At 45.7% G+C, this 20,278-nt stretch overlaps 8 protein-coding genes across 8 annotated transcripts; 5 read left to right on the top strand and 3 right to left on the bottom strand.

Moving 5' to 3' along the window:
- Window positions 1-143: 143 nt before the first annotated feature.
- Window positions 144-1,149, bottom strand: DFL_004349 (uncharacterized protein; the record flags this gene model as incomplete). Its single annotated transcript, XM_067633430.1, has 2 exons — window positions 144-973; window positions 1,125-1,149. The coding sequence occupies 2 exons, from the start codon at window positions 1,147-1,149 to the stop codon at window positions 144-146; spliced, it is 855 nt and encodes a 284-aa protein (XP_067491599.1).
- Window positions 1,150-2,406: 1,257 nt separating this feature from the next.
- On the top strand, window positions 2,407-3,922 carry DFL_004348 (uncharacterized protein; the record flags this gene model as incomplete). Its single annotated transcript, XM_067633429.1, has 3 exons — window positions 2,407-2,556; window positions 2,615-2,880; window positions 2,941-3,922. The coding sequence occupies 3 exons, from the start codon at window positions 2,407-2,409 to the stop codon at window positions 3,920-3,922; spliced, it is 1,398 nt and encodes a 465-aa protein (XP_067491598.1).
- A 1,242-nt stretch (window positions 3,923-5,164) lies between these two features.
- DFL_004347 (uncharacterized protein) lies at window positions 5,165-5,410 on the top strand (the record flags this gene model as incomplete). Its single annotated transcript, XM_067633428.1, has 1 exon — window positions 5,165-5,410. One exon carries the CDS (start codon window positions 5,165-5,167, stop codon window positions 5,408-5,410), a length of 246 nt encoding a protein of 81 aa, XP_067491597.1.
- A 2,003-nt stretch (window positions 5,411-7,413) lies between these two features.
- Window positions 7,414-8,934, top strand: DFL_004346 (uncharacterized protein; the record flags this gene model as incomplete). Its single annotated transcript, XM_067633427.1, has 3 exons — window positions 7,414-8,350; window positions 8,433-8,857; window positions 8,920-8,934. 3 exons carry the CDS (start codon window positions 7,414-7,416, stop codon window positions 8,932-8,934), a joined length of 1,377 nt encoding a protein of 458 aa, XP_067491596.1.
- A 1,137-nt stretch (window positions 8,935-10,071) lies between these two features.
- DFL_004345 (uncharacterized protein) lies at window positions 10,072-10,537 on the top strand (the record flags this gene model as incomplete). The annotated part of the gene is made up of 2 exons (XM_067633426.1): window positions 10,072-10,450; window positions 10,515-10,537. The coding sequence occupies 2 exons, from the start codon at window positions 10,072-10,074 to the stop codon at window positions 10,535-10,537; spliced, it is 402 nt and encodes a 133-aa protein (XP_067491595.1).
- A 3,029-nt stretch (window positions 10,538-13,566) lies between these two features.
- DFL_004344 (uncharacterized protein) lies at window positions 13,567-14,584 on the top strand (the record flags this gene model as incomplete). Its single annotated transcript, XM_067633425.1, has 2 exons — window positions 13,567-14,350; window positions 14,445-14,584. The coding sequence occupies 2 exons, from the start codon at window positions 13,567-13,569 to the stop codon at window positions 14,582-14,584; spliced, it is 924 nt and encodes a 307-aa protein (XP_067491594.1).
- Window positions 14,585-17,059: 2,475 nt separating this feature from the next.
- On the bottom strand, window positions 17,060-17,785 carry DFL_004343 (uncharacterized protein; the record flags this gene model as incomplete). The annotated part of the gene is made up of 3 exons (XM_067633424.1): window positions 17,060-17,271; window positions 17,325-17,439; window positions 17,495-17,785. 3 exons carry the CDS (start codon window positions 17,783-17,785, stop codon window positions 17,060-17,062), a joined length of 618 nt encoding a protein of 205 aa, XP_067491593.1.
- Window positions 17,786-19,287: 1,502 nt separating this feature from the next.
- DFL_004342 (uncharacterized protein) lies at window positions 19,288-20,118 on the bottom strand (the record flags this gene model as incomplete). Its single annotated transcript, XM_067633423.1, has 2 exons — window positions 19,288-19,725; window positions 19,780-20,118. 2 exons carry the CDS (start codon window positions 20,116-20,118, stop codon window positions 19,288-19,290), a joined length of 777 nt encoding a protein of 258 aa, XP_067491592.1.
- Window positions 20,119-20,278: the final 160 nt, after the last annotated feature.

The raw sequence follows: 20,278 nt of genomic DNA, 5'->3' as shown, positions 1-20,278 counted from the left end.
AAAGCCACATTTCGCAGTATACACGTTAAGATCGCGCGAATAGAGGTCACATATTTTACATTTTGATGACGGTGGACGGCAGAAAAGGTCTTTCATTCAGGCAGGGCCCACATAACGTAGACCCCCCTGTGTACGGGATCTATCTAAGGGCCTGCCTGCCCCACCGCATTCTTCCCTTGCTTCTGCTCTTCTTCAGCCCCCCCTCCCTCCACAAACCACCTCTTCCTAGAGCCCGACCAAGCTCCATGATTGAAACGAACCCTCTTTCGACCCGTAGCACCAGCAACACCACCAATCGCAAGAGTGGCGGTAGCGGTCTCCAAGCCGGCGGAGCCCTCAAATCCCAATTCGATGTTAGACCTGACGGTCTCTAGCGACGGTCCTCCCTCCTCCTCAAACAACAAGCCAAAACTCGGGGCAGGTGAAGGAGGAGGAGGAGGAAGGGGAGCGGGCCGTCCAGCAACAAGTGCTTGAAGGCGCTCTATCTCCCCCTCCCTAATTCCACCACCATACCTGATCGCAGCCTGTAGGGTAGCTAATTTGAGGTGGTGTTCATGGCACTCCTTGTCGATTTCGGCCTTACGCCTTAGACTGCGGATGATTGCATCTTTCTGTTCTAGCTTTTCTTGGAGCAGGGCGGTTTTCTTTTCGAGATGGTATATCTCGTCGCCGAGTTTAGTGTAGTCGTCAACGCAGGCGCGGAGGTATTCCTCCCCCTTTGTTTCGGAGTACTCTAGGATGGCGGGGGTGTGTTGGAGGGCTTGAAGCTGGGCTTCAAGGTCCAGGATTTGGGAGATGTGTTTTGGGCAGCGGCTATTAGCTGCTTGGGAGGCTTCGTTGGTGGTGCCGGTTGTTATTGTAGCTTCTTTGTTTGAAGGGGAGGAAGATGAAGAGGAGGAGAAGAAGGAGAGCCTGAATTGGAGAATCTTGATTATGAGAAAAACGGACGCCGTGATAAGATCTTGACGTGATGCTAAGAAGATAGTATCAAGATGCGTCAATAGTGATGATGACAATGTTTGGGAGATTGGAGGATGGAAGTACAAGATGAAGCTCGGGGGATGTTTAAGTATCCATTAATACAGCTTAGCATGAGGGTGCGTACCAATTACCTCTTTTCATACTCTCCTCAGTTATGTCAATAGACATCTATGATTATAGACCAAAATTAAATATACTTCACTACGAAATGAAGCCGAACAGACATATTCATTTATGATATCTATTGTCGGGTAAGATAAGTTTTCATATCACGACGTTTGATTTGAAGGCCATCCCGAAGCCATCACCGTCAAAACAACACAGAGTGGTAAAATACTCACTTCCAAAAAGGGCAAGCCACCCAAAGAGGAATAGCGCACTGTACACGAAAAGAATCCCCACGCATCGACCGGAATTCAAAATGGTTCGAGAGAATATAATCAGTAATGAGACGATTGGCCTCCTATTTTCCCAGCCTGATGCGGGACCATACCGACGGAAACTACTGTTCTCAGCTCGAAAAACCAGAAGAACCCCTGTCGTTTACATCATGGGGCGACGTCATGCGCCTCAGTCGCAGCTAGGCCCTCAGCCCAGTCCTAAAGAATGCAGAAAACCCCAAGTAAGGGCTTCATACAGCTAAATCGCGATCCCTCTGGCCGAGTAAACGCATGGCGATCGGAATATATTTCAAAAGTTTTATTGTAGATAATGCCTTGATCACTCTGACGTAGGCGCATTTGTATTGGGGGCCCTATCTGATATGCCTGTGAACACCAAGGGACGCTAGCTAAGCTAAGAAACAATGCCCCAACCCAAAGCCATCCAGGAATCGTCAGTGCGCGCCCATCAATTTCTGGAACCAGCGTTTTCTAGGAGCCTTGGAAAGGCCGGAAAAGTCGACTGCACAGACAATTATTTACTGGTTGTCGTCATGCTATTCAACACTCCATTGATTTTTTTGTGGTGATATCAAATATATTCCTGTTGGCCGGATTGGAAAGTCAACCGAAGAGGTCTTAAGAAACCCTTCCTCCTCCCGAAACTTTTGTCAAAGACAACTTTTTAAAAACCCATATTTTCCAAATATATACGTCTTATTTGAGACAGAAGTATTCCTTTCTGTAAAAATTCGGAGCTCGTGCTTTCGCATTGATTTGATCACTGACACAGGCGCAGTCAACAAAGCACGGCGTCAACCGGAAGTGGCGTGTTGGCAGCGACGTCATCAAAACTTGTATCACCATCAAAATCCCCCAACGTCACTTCCATTTAATTTCCAACGCCCTCAAAAGCCCGCTCTCATCCTCCACCACCGAAATTATATTGTCATACACAACCAACCGACATTCAAGCCAATTTTATTAGAAAGAAAGAAGGGTGCTGCTGAGTAAGGGCTAGTCGATATTAGTGGTATTAGTCAGCATGGCTTTCATAGCAAAGTTGCTGTCTATGGTCTTCCGGGTCGCCCAGGTTCTTGGGACCTTGTTCAATACCGGCTGCCTCACATACTTCATCGTCGGGCTCTCGAATAGGAATTTGATCAATGGAAGAGCGTTGGCTGTGGAAATCATAGTAAGTCACCGATTAAACATATAGTCCGAGTATACATGCTAATCCACGGATTGTATAGAGCATCGCTGGATTCCTGTGGTCCGTTTTCGCGTTAGTCTTCTCGGTCTGCCTACTACAAAAGTCATTCTTCCAATTCTTCACCATCTTCGGAGATGTGCTGTTCGTCGGAGGATTCATTGCCGTCTCTGTTCTTCTCAGAGATGCTTGGGATGGAGACTGTTCTGCCGACAATATTATCATACCCTGGCTGCAGCGAGGAGGAAGCAACTTGATCGCGAACTGCCGAATAATCAAAGGAATCTTCATCGTTTCCATTATTTTGTGGTATTTCCTCCTTCTAAACCAATTGCCCGGGAGAAAAGGGTGCTAATTTTGAGGATTTAGTGTTCTATTCTTCCTGACCATCCTAACCGCATTCCTCGCCCACCGCTCCTCAAAGAAAGACAGAGCCTACGGCCCCTCCCCCGCAAACAACTACACCTCCGGCCGCGGCAAGAGTAATAAGAACCGCGATCTCGAATCCACCGCCGTAGCAGGTCCAGCCTTAATCCCCCCAGCTGTCGACAACCGCGTTTCCCACGACTCAAAATACACCGACGCCACCGCAAAAACTAACGATCCCGCCCTCCAAACCGGTACCACCGGCGCTACCACCAACACAGGCCGTGAATACCTCGCCCCCCGCGGATACGCTGGTGCCAACCCCACCGTCCCACCAATTGCTTCAAACGCCAATATTCGTTCAAAGGACCACTCCAACACCGGTCAATACGCCGCCGCCGGAGCCTTAGCAGGCGGCGCAGCAGCCGCTCATCATCAACATAAGAAAAACGCCGGCTATGCTGCAAACCAAGATACCCTTCCCCCTCATCCCCATCCGGAAGACCACACCACCGAACGTATCCCCCAAGACCCAGAACGTCTCGGAACGATGAACACCTACCGCACAAACACTAACAGCGCATACTCCGAACTCGACAACGCTAGAAACACCGATATGCCATCTCCATACCATGTTCCGGGTGCATACCCAGGATCTAAGGGGTCCATCCAACCCACTGCTTTCTACCCAACCGCAAATGCACACGAATTACCCTCCGGCGGTACGACTGATACAAATCCCCACCATTACTCTAGCAAGACGGAAGCCGGTGGGTATCAAAACCACCAACTACAGCCACCACAGGAATTGGGGACGACAACGGGTGGGACTAGAAGGCATGAGACTCCTGACACGCCGCTGGCTGACAAACGTAGGGAGGAAGTTGGGTTTGGATATGGAAACGGTCCTGGGATGACGGGTGGTGGGTCGAATCAGGTTTCTACGCTGCCGGAGTTGGGGAGGGAGGATGGGAAGAGGTTTTAAAAAGGGGAGATAGCGTGCGGGAAAGATGGTATACGATAGATAGATGTGATATGAGAGGTAGGCCTAAGGGCGGGTGTTTCGGGCGTTTATAGCATAATATTGTGATCTTTGGTTTCCAACGTTGACTTGTTTTGTTTTTTGCGGTTTGATAAGGTTTCTTTGCTTTCGTTCGTAGGGACATTGAAATCACCGTACTGTTGAATACGGTCAGATACATCAGCTACTTTAGTAATTCACGACGAACAAGATCCATTTCCTTTGTTGCGGTACTATGAAATTCTATTCTAGCCTTTTCATCATCGAAGGAATTACTACTGCCGTTTTATTTCCTTTGTCGGTTCGTGTTCTAGGAAGCATGATATCGAAATATCAAATTTATGACCCGTAATTACCGCCGCCCGTATGTACGACTTATACTACTAGCAAACCGATTAAAGAACCTCAGTCTCTCATGATCAGTTGATGTACATACTAGACGTCACCTCCATAACCCTTCAATAATATTCTAGCCACTTACTTATCTATGCTTCGAAGATGGCGTCTTGTGGATAGTCTCACGCGGTGCGTGCATATATAAGTAAGCAGTCAAAGATACAATCCATCTATTCTATAACTCGTCTTGGGTATTGTATAAATAGTACTGGAGACTTACTAGAAATGGAAATATATTTTCGATTAGCTAAGTACACAAGCTGTCGGCTAGATTGTAAGGATTTGGTGAGGTAGCATACTAGTAATTATTCATCCATGGAAACTGCAGTATAAGAAAGTAGATATGCGAGACAAGTAGGCATCGATATCTAGTATATTGTCTCTCCTCAACTGTTTCTGATATACGAAATGGGGCAAGTTGGTGACGAGGTGGAGAACGAAGTAATAAGGCATCGAAGGAAATAAGGTCATCGTAGTTAAGGGAGTCCGAAAGTTAAATGGGAAATTGGTCCCGTTCGTAGAGCAATATGTTCTTCCTCCCCTTCTTCACACCAACCTTCTTCCTGAAATCAAGCTTCTTCTTGTTCAACTTCTTCTCCGGCTCTTCACTCTTCACTCTCGGTCTTGCGCGAGCATATCCCGTCTAACATCCATACCTCCTCCCGAATATCCCCTCCGGTTCTCGATTCTGAAACCTCAACATCAAACCACTCGTTCTATCTCCAATCCGCACCGAATACCCCCTTCGGTTCTCTCAATTTTGAAAACTCCATCATACCAAAGCTCTTGCTTTATCTTCGTACCTCCAAAATGCCATCGAAGAAATCCAACAAAGCCAAAGCCAAGGGAAGTAACTCCCGGCGTCAGAAGCAAAAGGCCGCTCGTCGTGCCGAAAGGGAGAGCACCCTTAGCGATGCTGCATCCAACCAATCATCACCAGGACTTGTTCCGGATATTCATATCTCATCTCCAGATTTGGAAGTTAAACTTCTTGAGACTCTTAAGAACTCTGAAGTCGTTTTGGAAAGACTCCCGAATGCATCTAGTGTTGGGTAACGTGCATTGCCTTCCACGCTGGCAGACCCCATCCGATATCCCAACATCCAGAAAGTCTGTAACACATCTATCGACGATTCCACCACCTCTTCGCTATAGACTTCGGAAGTCTAGATTCAAAATTCTACCTCTCTAGTCCAACCGCTACAGGAAAGAAGACGGTTCTGCAGACACAAAGGCAGCTGAAGTCGGTCTTTGATACGAGCCTCCATCATGGGTTCCTCCACTCCTGTCAGTACTAGAACTAGGCAAAAGACCGAGAATTCGCCACAGGTTATCATCGGCATTTCCTCCAATGCCTCCGGAGCTGGTCATGACGCCGCCTCGACTCCCTCTGTATCGGGTGCTGAACCTGAAGGGGATATGATGGAAAAAGATGATACCGAAACGACCGTTCCTAACGAGTAAACCATGTAATTGCCTCAGGTGGGGTAATGGGAAATAGAGGGCGGGGATCCAGCGGTTGGTCAAGGTCCCAAAGGAACTAAGGGACATTCTCGAGACCCATAGAGGAATCTGCTCTGATGATTTATGCATCAATCTCGCATACGGATCTGTGGTACGGTCGATGAGGATAGTAGGCCTTTAGGAGATTGTAGAAGGCGGAGGGTCCTGGAGCCGCTCTGTTACTGATCTAGCGACGAGGATAAGTTCTTTCAAGTTTCTTACATATAGCGATTTCCGGCCTACGCACAAATGCAAAATTGCTACATTGAAGAGTCGATTCGAGGTTTATAGTCAGAACTCAATTTCCTTTCACTTTACTCACACAAAACATGTTCTTTGGCAAAATGGGATGCCAGCGTTATGGAAAGTTCTTGGTTTCTCGCTCTGTATGTAGTCATCAGATGCGCATGCGCATATGCGTCAATACTTAGTCACAAATGCCGGATAGCTTGCAAGATTATATAGTGCCGTTCGTAGGATGGTCCTAGAAATTGTCATACCGGTGGAATACAGTCCGGCCAAAGAAGGCTTGTACCAACCTCTTATACCGACATCCCCAAAGCTATTTCTCGAGCTAGATTTCGCAGTCTAGTAATATCAGATCGCCTGAACTAGTCCCTAGGTAGCGAACACCTAATCAATTGGGGACCAGGTTCATCCAACTGATATTATTGTAGTCAATGATTCAAAATGACCGAAAACCCTATATTCTATGATTTCTTCCTTTATCGAATTATTTCAACGGCAAACCTTTGTAACAACGAATGTCGCTACGGTGTATTGTTTGATCAAAGACGTTGTAATTTCAAGAAATTAGAATCAAGATATTGGAATATCACGATTGCGATATTAAAGTTGAGGAGAGGCACTGCACTGCAATGATACTGCAATGGCATGCCACCCATATTGATCATGCTAAGTCGGATCCGCGAATTACTAGTTAGCCTGCGAGCTACCAGTTTCCATATAGGGCACGCCTGTGAATTTGCGAACTATTGGCTATAGCCAAGTTTCCTATGAGTTACTAGCGATACATGGATGTAGGATCACAAGTATTTGTTTAACACAGGATTCGCGGGATATCCCCAGACTGGCAGCAGATAAGCTAATATTAGTCTCGGGTAATCCCAGGGTAGCACCGTTCTTGGGCGGAAGATGGCGTTTCTGTGCCATTCTTTGTGTTGTTGGTGACTTGCTTTGCCCTACTGGTTGAGATATCATGCCTGAAGCGTCGGCGGCTTGTGGTACACTTGCTCTTCCGCTACATTGACATGGTTTTCCAACTTAAGAATGGGCATTTAAATCCTTGAAAGCCCTTTTGATGTAAGTATCTCTTTCTCTTCAACTGCGCCCTGGAGAGTGTTTGAATTCATTAACATATCTACAGAGATTCGCCAGCTACCTAACCATTAATTAATCTAAACCGCGCACGGTACCACTTCGAAAACGATTTATCGACCGCAGGGCGATCTGTTTGTTTTGAAAATCGAGTATACAAGGGATATCATCAATTTCGAGAAGGGAGAAGGACACAGCGTCCATAGCGAGCTATAATTATGACATCCAAACCCGACAGCGAAGAAGACTTAGCCGTCATGAAGATTATCGAGGAGCCCCTTGATGATTTGGTTTGCTGGAAGCTTGCGCCTGCACCTAAGAAACTTCTTCCTGCCTTGGGGCATTGTCAGGAGATCATTCCTTCAGGGACATCCTCTCTGTCGGAAGAAGATGCTGAGTCCACGGTAGAACAGACTTCAGAAACGCCAAGTGAATCCGATACTGCGTCTACGGTAGAAAGAGCTTTAAACACACCTAGTGAAGCCGATCCTGCGTCTATAGTGGAACTGCCTTTAGACGCTCCTGACGAAGTTGATATTACCATCAAAGTTAAACTTACGGAGAACCACAATTTTACTATCATGATTATGGATGAGTCCAAAGGAAAGATGTTGGAATTTCTGGTTTCCGATAGTATTCTCGCGGCTTCGTCCCAATACTTCAAGGTTCTGTTTCGAATGGGAGACAGCGGGGTCCAGGTAGATCAGCAAGGTGAAAGTCCGGTGACTAGCCCGGTGACTAGCGCTCTACTCAGAACGATAGGACACACATATATACAATGTAGAGGCGACCCATTAGCATTACATTCGATCCTAGGGATCATTCACTTCTGTCCCGATGAGAACCTCTTCGATATCGACTTCAGCTTGTTGACGAATATCGCATTTGTTGCGGAAGAATTTAGTTGGAATAAAGCACTTCTGCCCTGGAGTACTGTATGGCTCACAAAGTACTCACAACATGCCCTGGACCCGGGTTTTGAGAATTGGCTATATGTCTCCAAGGTCTTTGGCAGTAACGAGAGAGTTGACGAGTTGGTAAAGCTACTAGCGAGAACATGCGCCGTTAGTAAATATGACACGAGCAAGATATTCAGAAATGTTTCGGACACTCTACAGGAGTTGAATACAACGCTTTGGCCACCCGAAATAAAAGGTAATATTTGTAAATTTCTGTATCTATTTTCGTGGCTACGGGTCAGGCAACCCGCTGACTTTATTTACAATGCGGTCTTAAGATCGTATCCTAGACCTACGGAGGCAAAGAATCGAGCATTTATACGCTTCTATTCAAATTTTAACGACTGTCCTTAGGTCGAATAGAACCGCCAGGTCGAGCTTAATGAGTTGGCTTAATTATGCGAAAGGTTCCGAGTTGAGGGCTCGCCTATGTAGCTCTCCCGTTTGCCGTCCTTTGGCTTTTGGATCTCTGGTTCAGTCTATAGACTCCAGGGAGGGGGGTTTTGACCCCGAATTTTCCTCTTGGAGTGGGTCAGCTGATGGACTTGAGAAAGAAATAAACAAAATCACATTCAATACACTAGCTGAGGTGATACTGGGACATAAATGCGCTCTACAGCACCTCAAAACTAATCTCACTAAATGTCTCGAAGACGAGACTCTCTTAGATTGGGGGTCTCGTACAAAAAAGATCTTTGAGGAGGTACTTTAAGTATTCAGATTACTACTTCTACTATATTTTAATCCAGTACTCTCTACGTGTAGGCGGCTGTCGCCTAGGCGGTATACTGAAAGATCGAGCCTTCCGTTCCAACCAACTTGTAAAATAGATAACGAGTTTTTGGCGAGAACAAAACAGATACTTCTACTTAGCTAAAGAGCTCGGGTTAAACCTCTAGAATTGGACATACAGTTGACTCCATATAGTTTACTCATATTGTTAGTTTAAACCACTTTTTATTTTTTTCTTTCTTTGTGTTAAAAAGGAGAGACCCCGTCGTACATAATTTCATGAAACCTTTCCGAAATGTTCAGATACACTGCGTGTTGTTAAGGCGAACCTGAGGCTGATGGATTTAAATATTTGCTCTGTATATTTTAATTTTATATACTTAGTTACTTGGAATTGTATTCTCAAAAGGAAGAATCTAGAGTATTCGCATGTTGAGATATCACTCGATCCAATCCCTAGCCCACCGCATCTGTGACCAGTTGAGTTGGCTGGTACATGCTGGTACGAAACGCTGTCATACATATTCCTGAATGTTCTGCTCCAATCGATGATTTTTATCAGCCTTATCGTAATTTTAGTAGTAGAACGCAGAAGCCTCGCTTGCTTTCCCCGACTCCTTTCGTGAATCGGATCATTGTGAGAGTATATCTAGATTTTCTTAGACCTACTTCCGCTACTCCTTCCCTCGTACGTCTAGATATAAACCTATCTACGCCAAGGTATCGAAAATTAAACACCCATTAAATTTGTAGGCGTACACAGGCGAGGCGCACGTCCTATGCTGTCCGACAAGAGGAACGACAGGTGGGACTAGACTATAATCTGGCTGGGGATATGGCAGATAAAATGTTGAAAGAGCGCGACAACAGCTCGCCCGCTTCTGCAAGCGGAGGAAATGAAGATTGGCGGTTTTATTCCCGTGAATCGCCCGTTCTTTGCTGTCGGCTGGATAAACAAATTATTGCGCACGGGAGTAACTTAAGAGATGGCCGGGAAACAACCCCGTGGAAAACTCCCCCGAAAACTCCATCATTGGAGCCGCCGATACTCCTTCACAATCCGATATAGGCAGCGATGTCTCTACCGCTAGAGCCACCGGTTCCGAGACATCACCCTTGGAACCGCTACTATATGTACCCGTACGATTAGATGTATAAAGGAGAAACGACAGGAGGGGTGGGGCAATGATGTTGATTCCGACGACGGCGACGACAACGAGGAAGCAGAAAGAGGAGGAGGAAGCAAAAGCACAAGGACAGGAACAAGATTATGACCATGGTAATAGGGGATTTGAATTATCTTTGAGCGACAATGAGAGTATCGGGGATCTGGGGTGTACCACTTTACCTCTTACTTTGGTAACCATAACCAACGATTACGACTGCACCATCATCACATCTAGCCAGCGCGAGATGATGGGTTTTCGAGCTTCAAAGGAAGTCCTCTCCATTTCGTCACCAGTGCTAGACAAGCTCTTCATAGAAAGCAAGGCAAGCGCATCCAGCGCTGATGAGTCAAACAAAACACAAATCGAAGATGGAGAGTTTCCAGGTGTTGGGGAGGGTAATTGTGCACCCCCGTGGCTAATACAAATCCATATGTTGTCTCTTATATCTCCTACGCATAGGTGCTCGGTTGGATTCGCAGTAAAGGTGATTATAAACTACATTCAAGGAGAGTATGTAGAGGGACATGCATTTGAATATAGAGAGTGTTTGGACCTTGGGAGCCATGTAGAGTGAGGTTGGGCCTTGATGTCGAGGCTCCCTCTCACAATGCCCCCCAGCCCTGACTTTCAATTTATAGAGCCAGTTAGTCTGTTGGTACCTCTTTTCAGCACCGTTCCATTATTTCGCGCCTTGCTTTCTCTCGAAGCCAGACGTTATCACACCCCCAGTGAGGACAACGCGAAATTCAACGATTACCTTGTTGTAAATCTATAGCCTTTTTGTCGAAGGTTTTGCAGACAGTGAGCGATAAAATTTTGATAGCAGACATAGCTTTGACCTAGCTGTAGAGATTTCTAGCTAGTAAAATATTAGTACGATAGTCTTATGAGACACAACTGGCTTGAATCGAGCTGCTATTGGGCACAGTGGCCAAAAAACGAATGCCGACTACCGATCCAATTTAGTAGAAATTGATGAATAGTGCTAGAGTTCGTGATCTAGGCGAGTATCTTGGGGCTGACTTTCATCAGTAGCGGGTTTAGCTCAGTTGGTGAGTTTCTGATCTCCTCTCACACATTTGGCCAACACCATCTAACAATCTACTTAGGGAGAGCATTCGACTGAAGTCAAACTTCACTTCAATCCATAAATCGAAAGGTCGTGTGTTCGATCCACACAAACCGCACTCACAATCACTTTTTTTTTTCTTCTTTTTTCTTTTTGCCCGGCTCGAAGTCGGGGTCGCTATTTCGGGGAGCTCGATCGGTTAGGATCAGGATTTTTTGCCAGGGTCGAAAGCTTCAAAGAATGTGTTGTTTTTTGTCGAAGCTGTTATATAATCTCCTGGTAATTGAATTATCTGGGCTGACGGTTGATCAACGGGTGGCTTTAGAGCATGGGTAAGGATGAATATGCTGGTGGCTTTTGTTTACGCACAATTTCCCGTGCTGTTTGCAGTTGTAGCAAATGATATACATGGGTGCCACCGTGGGCTAATAGAAACGAAGGCAATAATAGAAATTCTCCTGGGTGGTTTGATTGCACCCTTGCATGCAAGTCAACTTCCTGATTGATTGTGCAATCCTGACATTTTGGCCGGTAAAAGCTGTCGGTGTGACTAGCTTTTCGTCTACGCAGGTATTCCATGCCTAGTCGAATAACCTAGTGAATAAACCGATTATTTCAGTAGAGGGGCTAGGCTTCAACTCGTCACCAGTGCCGTCATTGCTCTCAGGATCCAAGCCAAAACTGAACATCTAAGCAGTTACTCGGGTCAAACTCAAGCTCGAAGCCAATTTCAGAATCCGAGTCTCCGACCTCCGACGACGTGCCATTCGTATCGCTCACGATGGGATCTTCATCGGCGCCACTACCCAGGGGATCCCCAAGTTGATTTTCCTCCCTTCGGTATCTATATCGGATCCTTCGGCCAGAATCCTCATAAGAGCCCTGAGAGTCCGAAGCCTCGGAGTCACCCCAAGATTCGCCCCCTGAAGATGTCTCAGCATTACCTTGAAATTCGTCATCTGGGTCAAATGAACAGTCAGAATGACTGGAGTTTGATGATGGGCGCTTGCGAACGAAAGTTCTGCGCAGGGAAGCAACTAAGTGCCTTCCTCGAGAGCGTAGATCCTCCCATAGATCGATGCAAACACCACCTGTCTTTATAGCTACTGCGGCCCCTCCCGGAACCTCCACAATCGAAATCTTGAAGAAACTAGATCTAATTCAGACTAATTACTCCTCATGGAACACCGCTACTATGTCTGGTATGCATCGATTACTAGGTTTGATCGCAAAACGACTCGGAGCCCCCCAACAGAAAATAAACCAAAAACCAAAAGCAACCACTTAAACCGAACAAACTTTTCTCTCTGGTTGACACTCGATATTTGTGTCAACTCCTGAAGATTAAGACGAATCCGTCGTGCTTTTGTTTTGTAGGCGCAACGACTCTTGACTTTACTTCATTCCAGTACTTTGGATCTAGGTTTCGCGGCAGCGTTAGGTTCTAGGCCTTCGGGACCCCAGATATCGATAACTAGCTCTAGAGAGTTTCTGGAATGAATTTCGCGGATATTCAGCAAATTCCACCTATATAGAAGGTGAATAGGTGGGGAGAATAATATCGCTTCGTACTGGTTCATGGACATGCAAAGAGCCATTGGTATGAAATGGCTACCATCTTGTAAGACCTCGGTGTTCTTGTGAAAATTAGAGTAATACTAAGGAATTCTGCTTTTAACCGCCAATCGTTTGGAGAGTATTGACGAAGTCTTCCAGGCCGGATTCACATTGTTACGGAGTACCCTCAGCTCGACGCATCTGCGGTAAGATATGGAACACTTTTTCGGTCTCGTTTCCAAGCCTACTCCGAAAGAACAAACGCACTTTCCGAGCTAGCTCCCCGGGAATTAGTAGACTCAATCCCAGGCAAGGAGGGCCAATTACAGCAAAACAACACATTCCATTCCAATTTACCACAAGAAATGCCAAGACCCCTAGCCTTCTGCAACACACCTATTAATAGCCTCTCGGACCATCCGCAAACGTCAGAAATATAATGTTGCCTGAAGTTGGGCCATGCAATGAGAGAGATATACCCCGCCCTCTTTGATCATGTAAACTTCCTGAGTTCAGGTAAACTAGTCATCTGCCAGAGGAAGAACAATATCCTCCCAAGGACACAGCTCAGGCGGGAATCAAAACCACAAAATCTCGTATCTCTGTTATATTCATTGACACCTCTTTAAGATCTTACCTTTGTAGAATTTACTCAGTCAATCTGTCCCGCGACGGACAGTTGTATATGCATAATTTAAGATTCCGAGGCTATACAGCTGCTGGAAATTAGTTTCGAACCTAAAACAACCTTCACATTCAGAAATGGCATATCAGTTACCCATTTGCCATGCCTGCGAGGCAGCGGCCGGCAACTACTTCCCATATCTACACTGCTGCATGTGCGATAAATATTATAACGAGACCGATATGTACAATTTACACATTATGTTGCACATATGGAAGGCTCAGGGGCGAGGCACCCCCCCATCTGCCCCATTCGCCTGTGCCGACTGCCAGGAAGATTATTACGACGAGAAGGGTTTCAATAATCATCTTAAAGAGCACGAAAGGGCTCAGAATGCAATTCAAAAAATTAATAAACCGAAGTACAAGAAAACTATCGCTACCAACTCCTACCCAGGACCAACTGGGTCTACCAGCGCACCCAAACCTCCTAAGCAGAAGAAGAAAAAGAAGCGGGGCCCTCCCAATAATACTGTGTCCGAACCTTCCAATGGCGTCCAGCCTTCTAATGAAACAAACAAACCTAAAAAGAAGAAAAAAAATAAGATATGTCCAGACTGCGGCCGGGACTTCGCCTCCAAAAAGGCTCGACGTCTTCATGAATGTCCGAATCGGTATCCCTGCCTCAGTGAACGCTGCCACAGGACGTTCCGGACGCTCCATGGATTAGCCAGCCATCTTGAAAGCGGGGCATGCAAGGGCGGTTATAACCGCGAAAAAATCAGCCGCCTGCTCTGCGAAAGAGATACAAAGGGATTGATTACGGTGCCGGGCGCTCTAAAACTCTTAGAAGGGCATTACGGGACCGCTGTAGAAGTAGTCGACGATGATGCAGGTGCCGATCTCGAGAGCGCTATGGAAAAATTATCTCTGTCGAGTTGGGGTGTCCTAACCCCTACTTCTAACAGTAGTGGGGAGTCGTTTGAAATAGTTGCAAATGAGGGCGTCCCACTCGACAACTTCGATATCATATCACTAGCTTCAGGTGATACTTTCTCCGACGCAACTCCAGAGTCCTTAGGCTCTTCCATCATAATCTCAGAGCCAACAAACCCTAACAAATGCCAAATTTGCTATAGAGTATTTCGCAAAGTTGCGCACTTGCGGCAGCATCTTCAGTCCGCCGCTCACGCGCCAAAAATTTATCACTGCAAGTTGTCATTACTGGGCCTCGAACCCCAGGAGCCTGTCAAAAAGTTTAAAAGTCTCTGTGGATTAGTATCCCATATTGAAACTGGCTCTTGTAGAGGGGGTATGACGGCATTCGACATTGCGATCAGCATGATGGGTACACTAGCTAAAGAGTTCGGGTTCTTAGGAACAAATGAGACTCAACAAAAATTAACGGCAATTGCTTCTAGCAAGCCAAAAACTACTAGCAAGCCAAAAGCTAATAGCTAACCAAGACCTAAAATCGATCTTGTATCTAGACTAGTTTGACACTGTAGTATCACACGTTGGTTAGGAATATCCAGAAAAACTTGATATATGTAGCATGTAGGGAGTTTACCTTGGCAGCGGCATTTGGTCTATGAAATAAGACTTTACTCAGCTAGAATGTAAATTTTTTTTTTTTTGTGTCTGCGGAATACTCGGATTCCAATAACTATTAGTATATAAAGACCTCTCGAAGCCGGAGATTTGAAATCCGGAGATACACTCCTTGTCGTTCCTGAAATTATGTGCAATAACTATCCTTGAACCCAGGCGCTCGAGGCAGAGTACAATGGCATACTTTTATTTCTTACACTGTACTTGCGTTCTAGAAACCAATATCATCTTGCTTATTTCCTCCGCCGTGGCCGATCAGAGGTACAGGTTTTTTCGTTCATGAGAAAAATTATCAACATCACACTTACGACATTGCGAGAGGCCCAGCATATCCCCCAATCCCAAAATCCTTACAAAAGTCCCTACAAACCTCCCTAACTCTCATCTCCGCCATCCGTCCCAACCTTTCTAACTTTCCCCACATCCCCAATCGAAACCGCCACGCCCCCTTCCCTCCTCTTACACTCCTCCATCTTCACAATCACCCACTTTCACTCTCAATCTCTTTCACCAGCCGTCTAACCGAAACCCCCTTTCCACTAGCCAGATTATACACTCTACATCTTTCCCCAGTCTCTTCCGTACGTCTCCATTTCTCAGACCCCGTGACAATCCCTCGGGCAATATCCCCCACATGCACAAAATCTCTAACGCAACTACCATCTCCGCCGTCTTCGCCCCCTCCATAAACTTGAAATACTGCATCATCCACCGTAGCTTTCCCTGCGCAGGAGCTCAAGACAGACATGACTGCCCACATACCCCAAGTCACCGGTAACAAGAACCGCCGAATCCCGGGCCTTGGTAGGTGGCTCGTATAGACAATACGGTATCGAGGTAAGCAGATTGATCGCCTGCTTAATTACCTCCTCGTGGTATGTTTTTAGCCAGGAAGGAACGGTGAGCCGAGGAAGTGACGTCCGATTAATGAAAGGGGTAATTACCCCCGAATACTCAGTTTCTACATAGTTGTAGGTAGAGTATACTGTCGAAGTGTTCTCAGACTAGAACACTGCATCCCCAGGTATAGTACCATCATGCCATCCCATCCGTCTAACCGAGAATCCATCGTCGACAAACCCTTACGAAGCAAGTCGACCACATTCATCTAACCCCTCGTGCCGCAGCAAAATCACCGATCAACGTTATGAACCCGAACGCCCTGACTATCCACAATCTGATTTGGTGGAACAGCTCTTTTCACCAACTTCTTAAACTTCAATAGCTGATTGAATGGCTGTCCTCCCGGTCTTTCAGGGCAGGAGATGAGAAAACCCCAGTATACCCCTCCCCAAATAAAGCGGGATCGAAAGCTAGCGGGTATTGCAGTTATCATGGTGGGAAATAATAACTACAGGTGGTCATGATATAGGGATCTATAGAAAACTCTCTTCTTTCAGCTCCGGATGAGGCGGGTTTGCTGGCTACCTCCGAACGCGGAAGTGGATAAGGTGATGCCTTGAACGGCTTGTTAGGTGTTGTTAATCACATAGGTTTTTGGCAACGAGGGACAATTGATAGGATCTAGAATCATACCTGGTTTTGTTTTCGAGTGAGTGGTTCTACAACGTGGGATTATTCTCGCACGTGTCTATGGTGCCCTGTTGTTTTGCATTGTCCAAAGAGTTTTTGGGATGTCGTTATTATTATCGGCAATATTAAACGACTTGGCACGCGTGAACCTTCCGATATTGAAATCTTCTCAATCTTCACTTGCACGGAACGTTAACTTATTATCGGCATTGCAATACGGTCAAAATGGTAGCTCGTAATTATAGATATACGAAATGACTTTCTGAACGACCACCACTAAATGCTAGTCTGGCTCGAACAATAAATATAAGTTCTACTAACCAATAATCATGAATTCTACTCAGTATACCTTCAGTATATTGAGATTACAGGGAGATTGTAAGTGATTCTAATGACCGTTATGGCCGATCCAATTCGCTTGTTTCTAGAATAAAAGCTATTCTAATGGTCTTATAAGAACCATCTAGTTACCTAATAAAAACCCGTAATAAACACCAACCGCCCAATGGCTAAAGCACAGTGGTAACAAATGCAGCTCTAGACAAAAACGCCTTGCAAATGGTGTCCTATCCCAAAACCAGCCCCTCTCCAATCAATGGAGAAAAGGCATTTATTTGAAGATTCTGAAAGTCTCCTCGATAGGCTTGAAGGTAACAATCTTTGGCCTATCTCCAGGTGGAGAGTTTGGTGTTCCGAAAACAAGTTGGGCGATAAGTCTGTAATCCTTATCGACACCCCATTCCTCCTTAACCTTATCGTCGATAATTGGGTTGTAATGTTGGAGATTGGCTCCGAATCCTTCAGCCTCTAGGGCGGTCCACACTAGAAATCTATGTTAGTCTTACTTCTTCCATAGAAATCGGAAGTACACTTACAGGCGAACTGATGGATAGCAGAGGTGTGCTCAGACCACTGTGGGAACTTGTCGGCATATGGTGCGAAAGCGGCCTGAAGCTCTTTGATTGGTGCAGGGTCTTCGAAGAAGAGGATCTATTATTTTCTGTTAGCATCATCTCCCCATTACTTGATAAAGGAGAAAACATACAGTAGCATAGGCATTTCTAAACCCAGAAATTCTTCCTGCAGTAGCCTCCCTCTGCTCTTCTGGGATAATGGCGAATAGGGAATCTTTGGTGATATCCCAAAGCTTCTTGTGGTGGTCACCATAAAGGAGGACCAATCTGGCAGATTGGGAATTAAAAGAAGATGGAAGAGTAGTGATGGCGGTCTTTACGATCTCCTCGATGCGAGAATCCGGAATTGGAGACTCGGCCTTGAGGTCGTAGTATGTACGACGGTCCTTGATGGCCTGGAGGAAGCTCTTGGTATCTGCCATTTTGATTGATGCGAGGTGTTTTGTTTGTGTGGTTGGAATAGGTAGTAGTGGTAGCTTTGGGATTTGATGTGGTAATGATGTATTGAATGGTTTGAATGATATAGCGGGACGAGCGACGGTCTTATATAAACTTCGAAACATGACTACCGAACGACGTACTTATCCAAGAAGATGCCGACATTCTTCCCTGCATCCCAATTTATGCAGGGGCACGCCGGTCCATATCGATAGTTTTTCCTTGATTACGACACAATTCACTCAATTAGCGCCATTTGAATGTTACTACTCGGTCGGATTCACCTAGCTTTACTGCATAAGAGGCAATGGCGCTATTCCAGTGTTTTCTTGGTTATACATTAGTCGAAGATGAGATAATCAATAGTTCCACTCTTTGCTGGCAGTTTAGTGCTTGAATAATCATTACCAAACCCAGGTCCCATACTAACGTGCCCAACAGCTTTGCTAAGCAAGACTAAGCAGGCGCCAAAAAACAAAAAAAAGTTAACTTGGCCCCAAAGAAACATCCGAAGGACGTATCACGTGAGCCTTGGCTTTTCACGGGATTCTATCTCTTGGCTTTCGGGCGTAATAAAAGCTTCCGGAGCTCGGACTAGGGTTTGGAAAGCTCTCGGTCGATAAAAAGCCTGCTTTGGGATAAGGTTTGTGATATCGATCATGCAAACTAAAGCCAAAAAAACATCCGACGCGTGACTTTTACTAGCTATCCCTCCTAAGCTAAGTTGTTCAGGTACGTACCATATCCGTGTCTATAGATGCGATCCTAACATTATTCTCTGGGTTCCGGCAATTCGCAATTCCGGTCGTAGCATGCTGTTATTTCAAAGTTAGTATATGATACCATCGGTGGCCATTATGCATCATCCCGGCCGGGCATTGTTTCATGAGCAGCTACTGTCCATCGATGTTGTTGAACCACAAAATAAATACCACAAAAACAACACTTGCCGTCAGCAACCAGCAGCCAAAGACGCAATATGCAAGGTGTCATCTATGCCCAATCGTGATTCAAGAAAAACCATGTGATAGAGTGCCATTTGATAAACCATATCTGCGGTCCTTCTTGCTCGCACTGTGTAGTAGTCTGGGTACGACGCTCTTCAGACCAACTGTGCAGCTACATATCACGGTCAAAGCGGGGTTGTATTAATCAGCAATGTCCCCGGCCGATAAGTTGAACTACCGCCTTTTCGATTTATTTGCACACAGATAGCCGGGGCATGTCAATTATTCATCAATGCATGCAATGGAACTTCAACTAAAATTATATTATATTATCGTTCCTCTAAAATTAAAGAGCCAAAGCGTAACATGGAAAAGAGAAATGACCAAACATAGTTTCCGAGCTACAGAAAAAGGGTTATGTATTACGGTATGATTTATGTACACTTACAAAGACACACAGTCCATCGAAATACTCTCATGACAAATAGATCCGCAAATCCGGAATCTTGATTAAGAAATAACGCATATTGGTAGTTCCCTTAGAGCGCAAAAGCAATAGCGGCAACCACACCGCCAGCCAATACAGCCATAGACCCAACCTTCGCACCAGCACCACCAGTAGCAACAGGTGGTGGTGGAACAGGGTTACTCTGATCTGGAACATGAGAAGAACGAGTACTGACGGTGGTAGCAGTTGGAGGGATCAGCGTTGGTTCAGGAATGACAGTGGTTTCGGTGGGTGGAATCAAAGTTGGTTCAGGAATAACGGTAGTCTCTGTCGGTGGGATTAATGTGACCGGATGGCTGACCGTATGAGTGGTATTATAGTGAGGATTGACATATGAGACGGTCATATAAGTGATCGGGTTAGATGCTGAAACTGTCGAGGGGGTTGGAGTGGAGGTGACATAAGTAATTGGATTTGAAGCAGAGATGTAAGTTGAAGTGTTATCGGGCGTAGAAGTTGCCTCCGAAGACTACATTTGCCCATTAGTTCCATGTTAAATTATCTTCTTTACAAAAGAACTTACAGAAGTGCTCGTAGGATTAGCAGGTACCGACGTCGGCGTAGTAACCGGTCCACAGTATCCGGCATACGGTGGGATCCCAGGAGTCTCAACCGGGCCGATAAAGCTGGCCGCCGTCTGGATATACTCCCAACAACCGATCAAGTCCTTGTCAAAGTCGGCAGTCCACTCGCAGTAACAATCCTTGAGTGGTGCAGCGGTGGCTGGGACGTTCTTATCGGTCCAACACCTGGAAATAATATCGTTGGCGGCATAGCAAAGGTGTTCTCCATGTCCGAATCCAGTGGCTTGTGCGGCAGCAAGTGCGGCAGTGAGGGTAAAGATTGTTATCGATTTATGCATCTTGGTATAGAGAGGGACGAGAAGATGGAATGAAATCTAGCGAATGTAGGTATAGAAGATGAAGTATGTTCGGTAATCTACAAATGACCGTTTGATGATACTAACTAAATCCCTCGACGCAAAGGCAGAAAGGTCGATACTTATACACAAACGACATCGA

This window comes from Arthrobotrys flagrans (assembly GCF_004000055.1).
Source record: "Arthrobotrys flagrans strain CBS H-5679 chromosome Unknown unitig_0, whole genome shotgun sequence".
Classification (NCBI taxonomy): domain Eukaryota; kingdom Fungi; phylum Ascomycota; class Orbiliomycetes; order Orbiliales; family Orbiliaceae; genus Arthrobotrys; species Arthrobotrys flagrans.
Note: the sequence above shows the minus strand (reverse complement) of the source record. Positions and strands in the feature narration are given on the sequence as shown.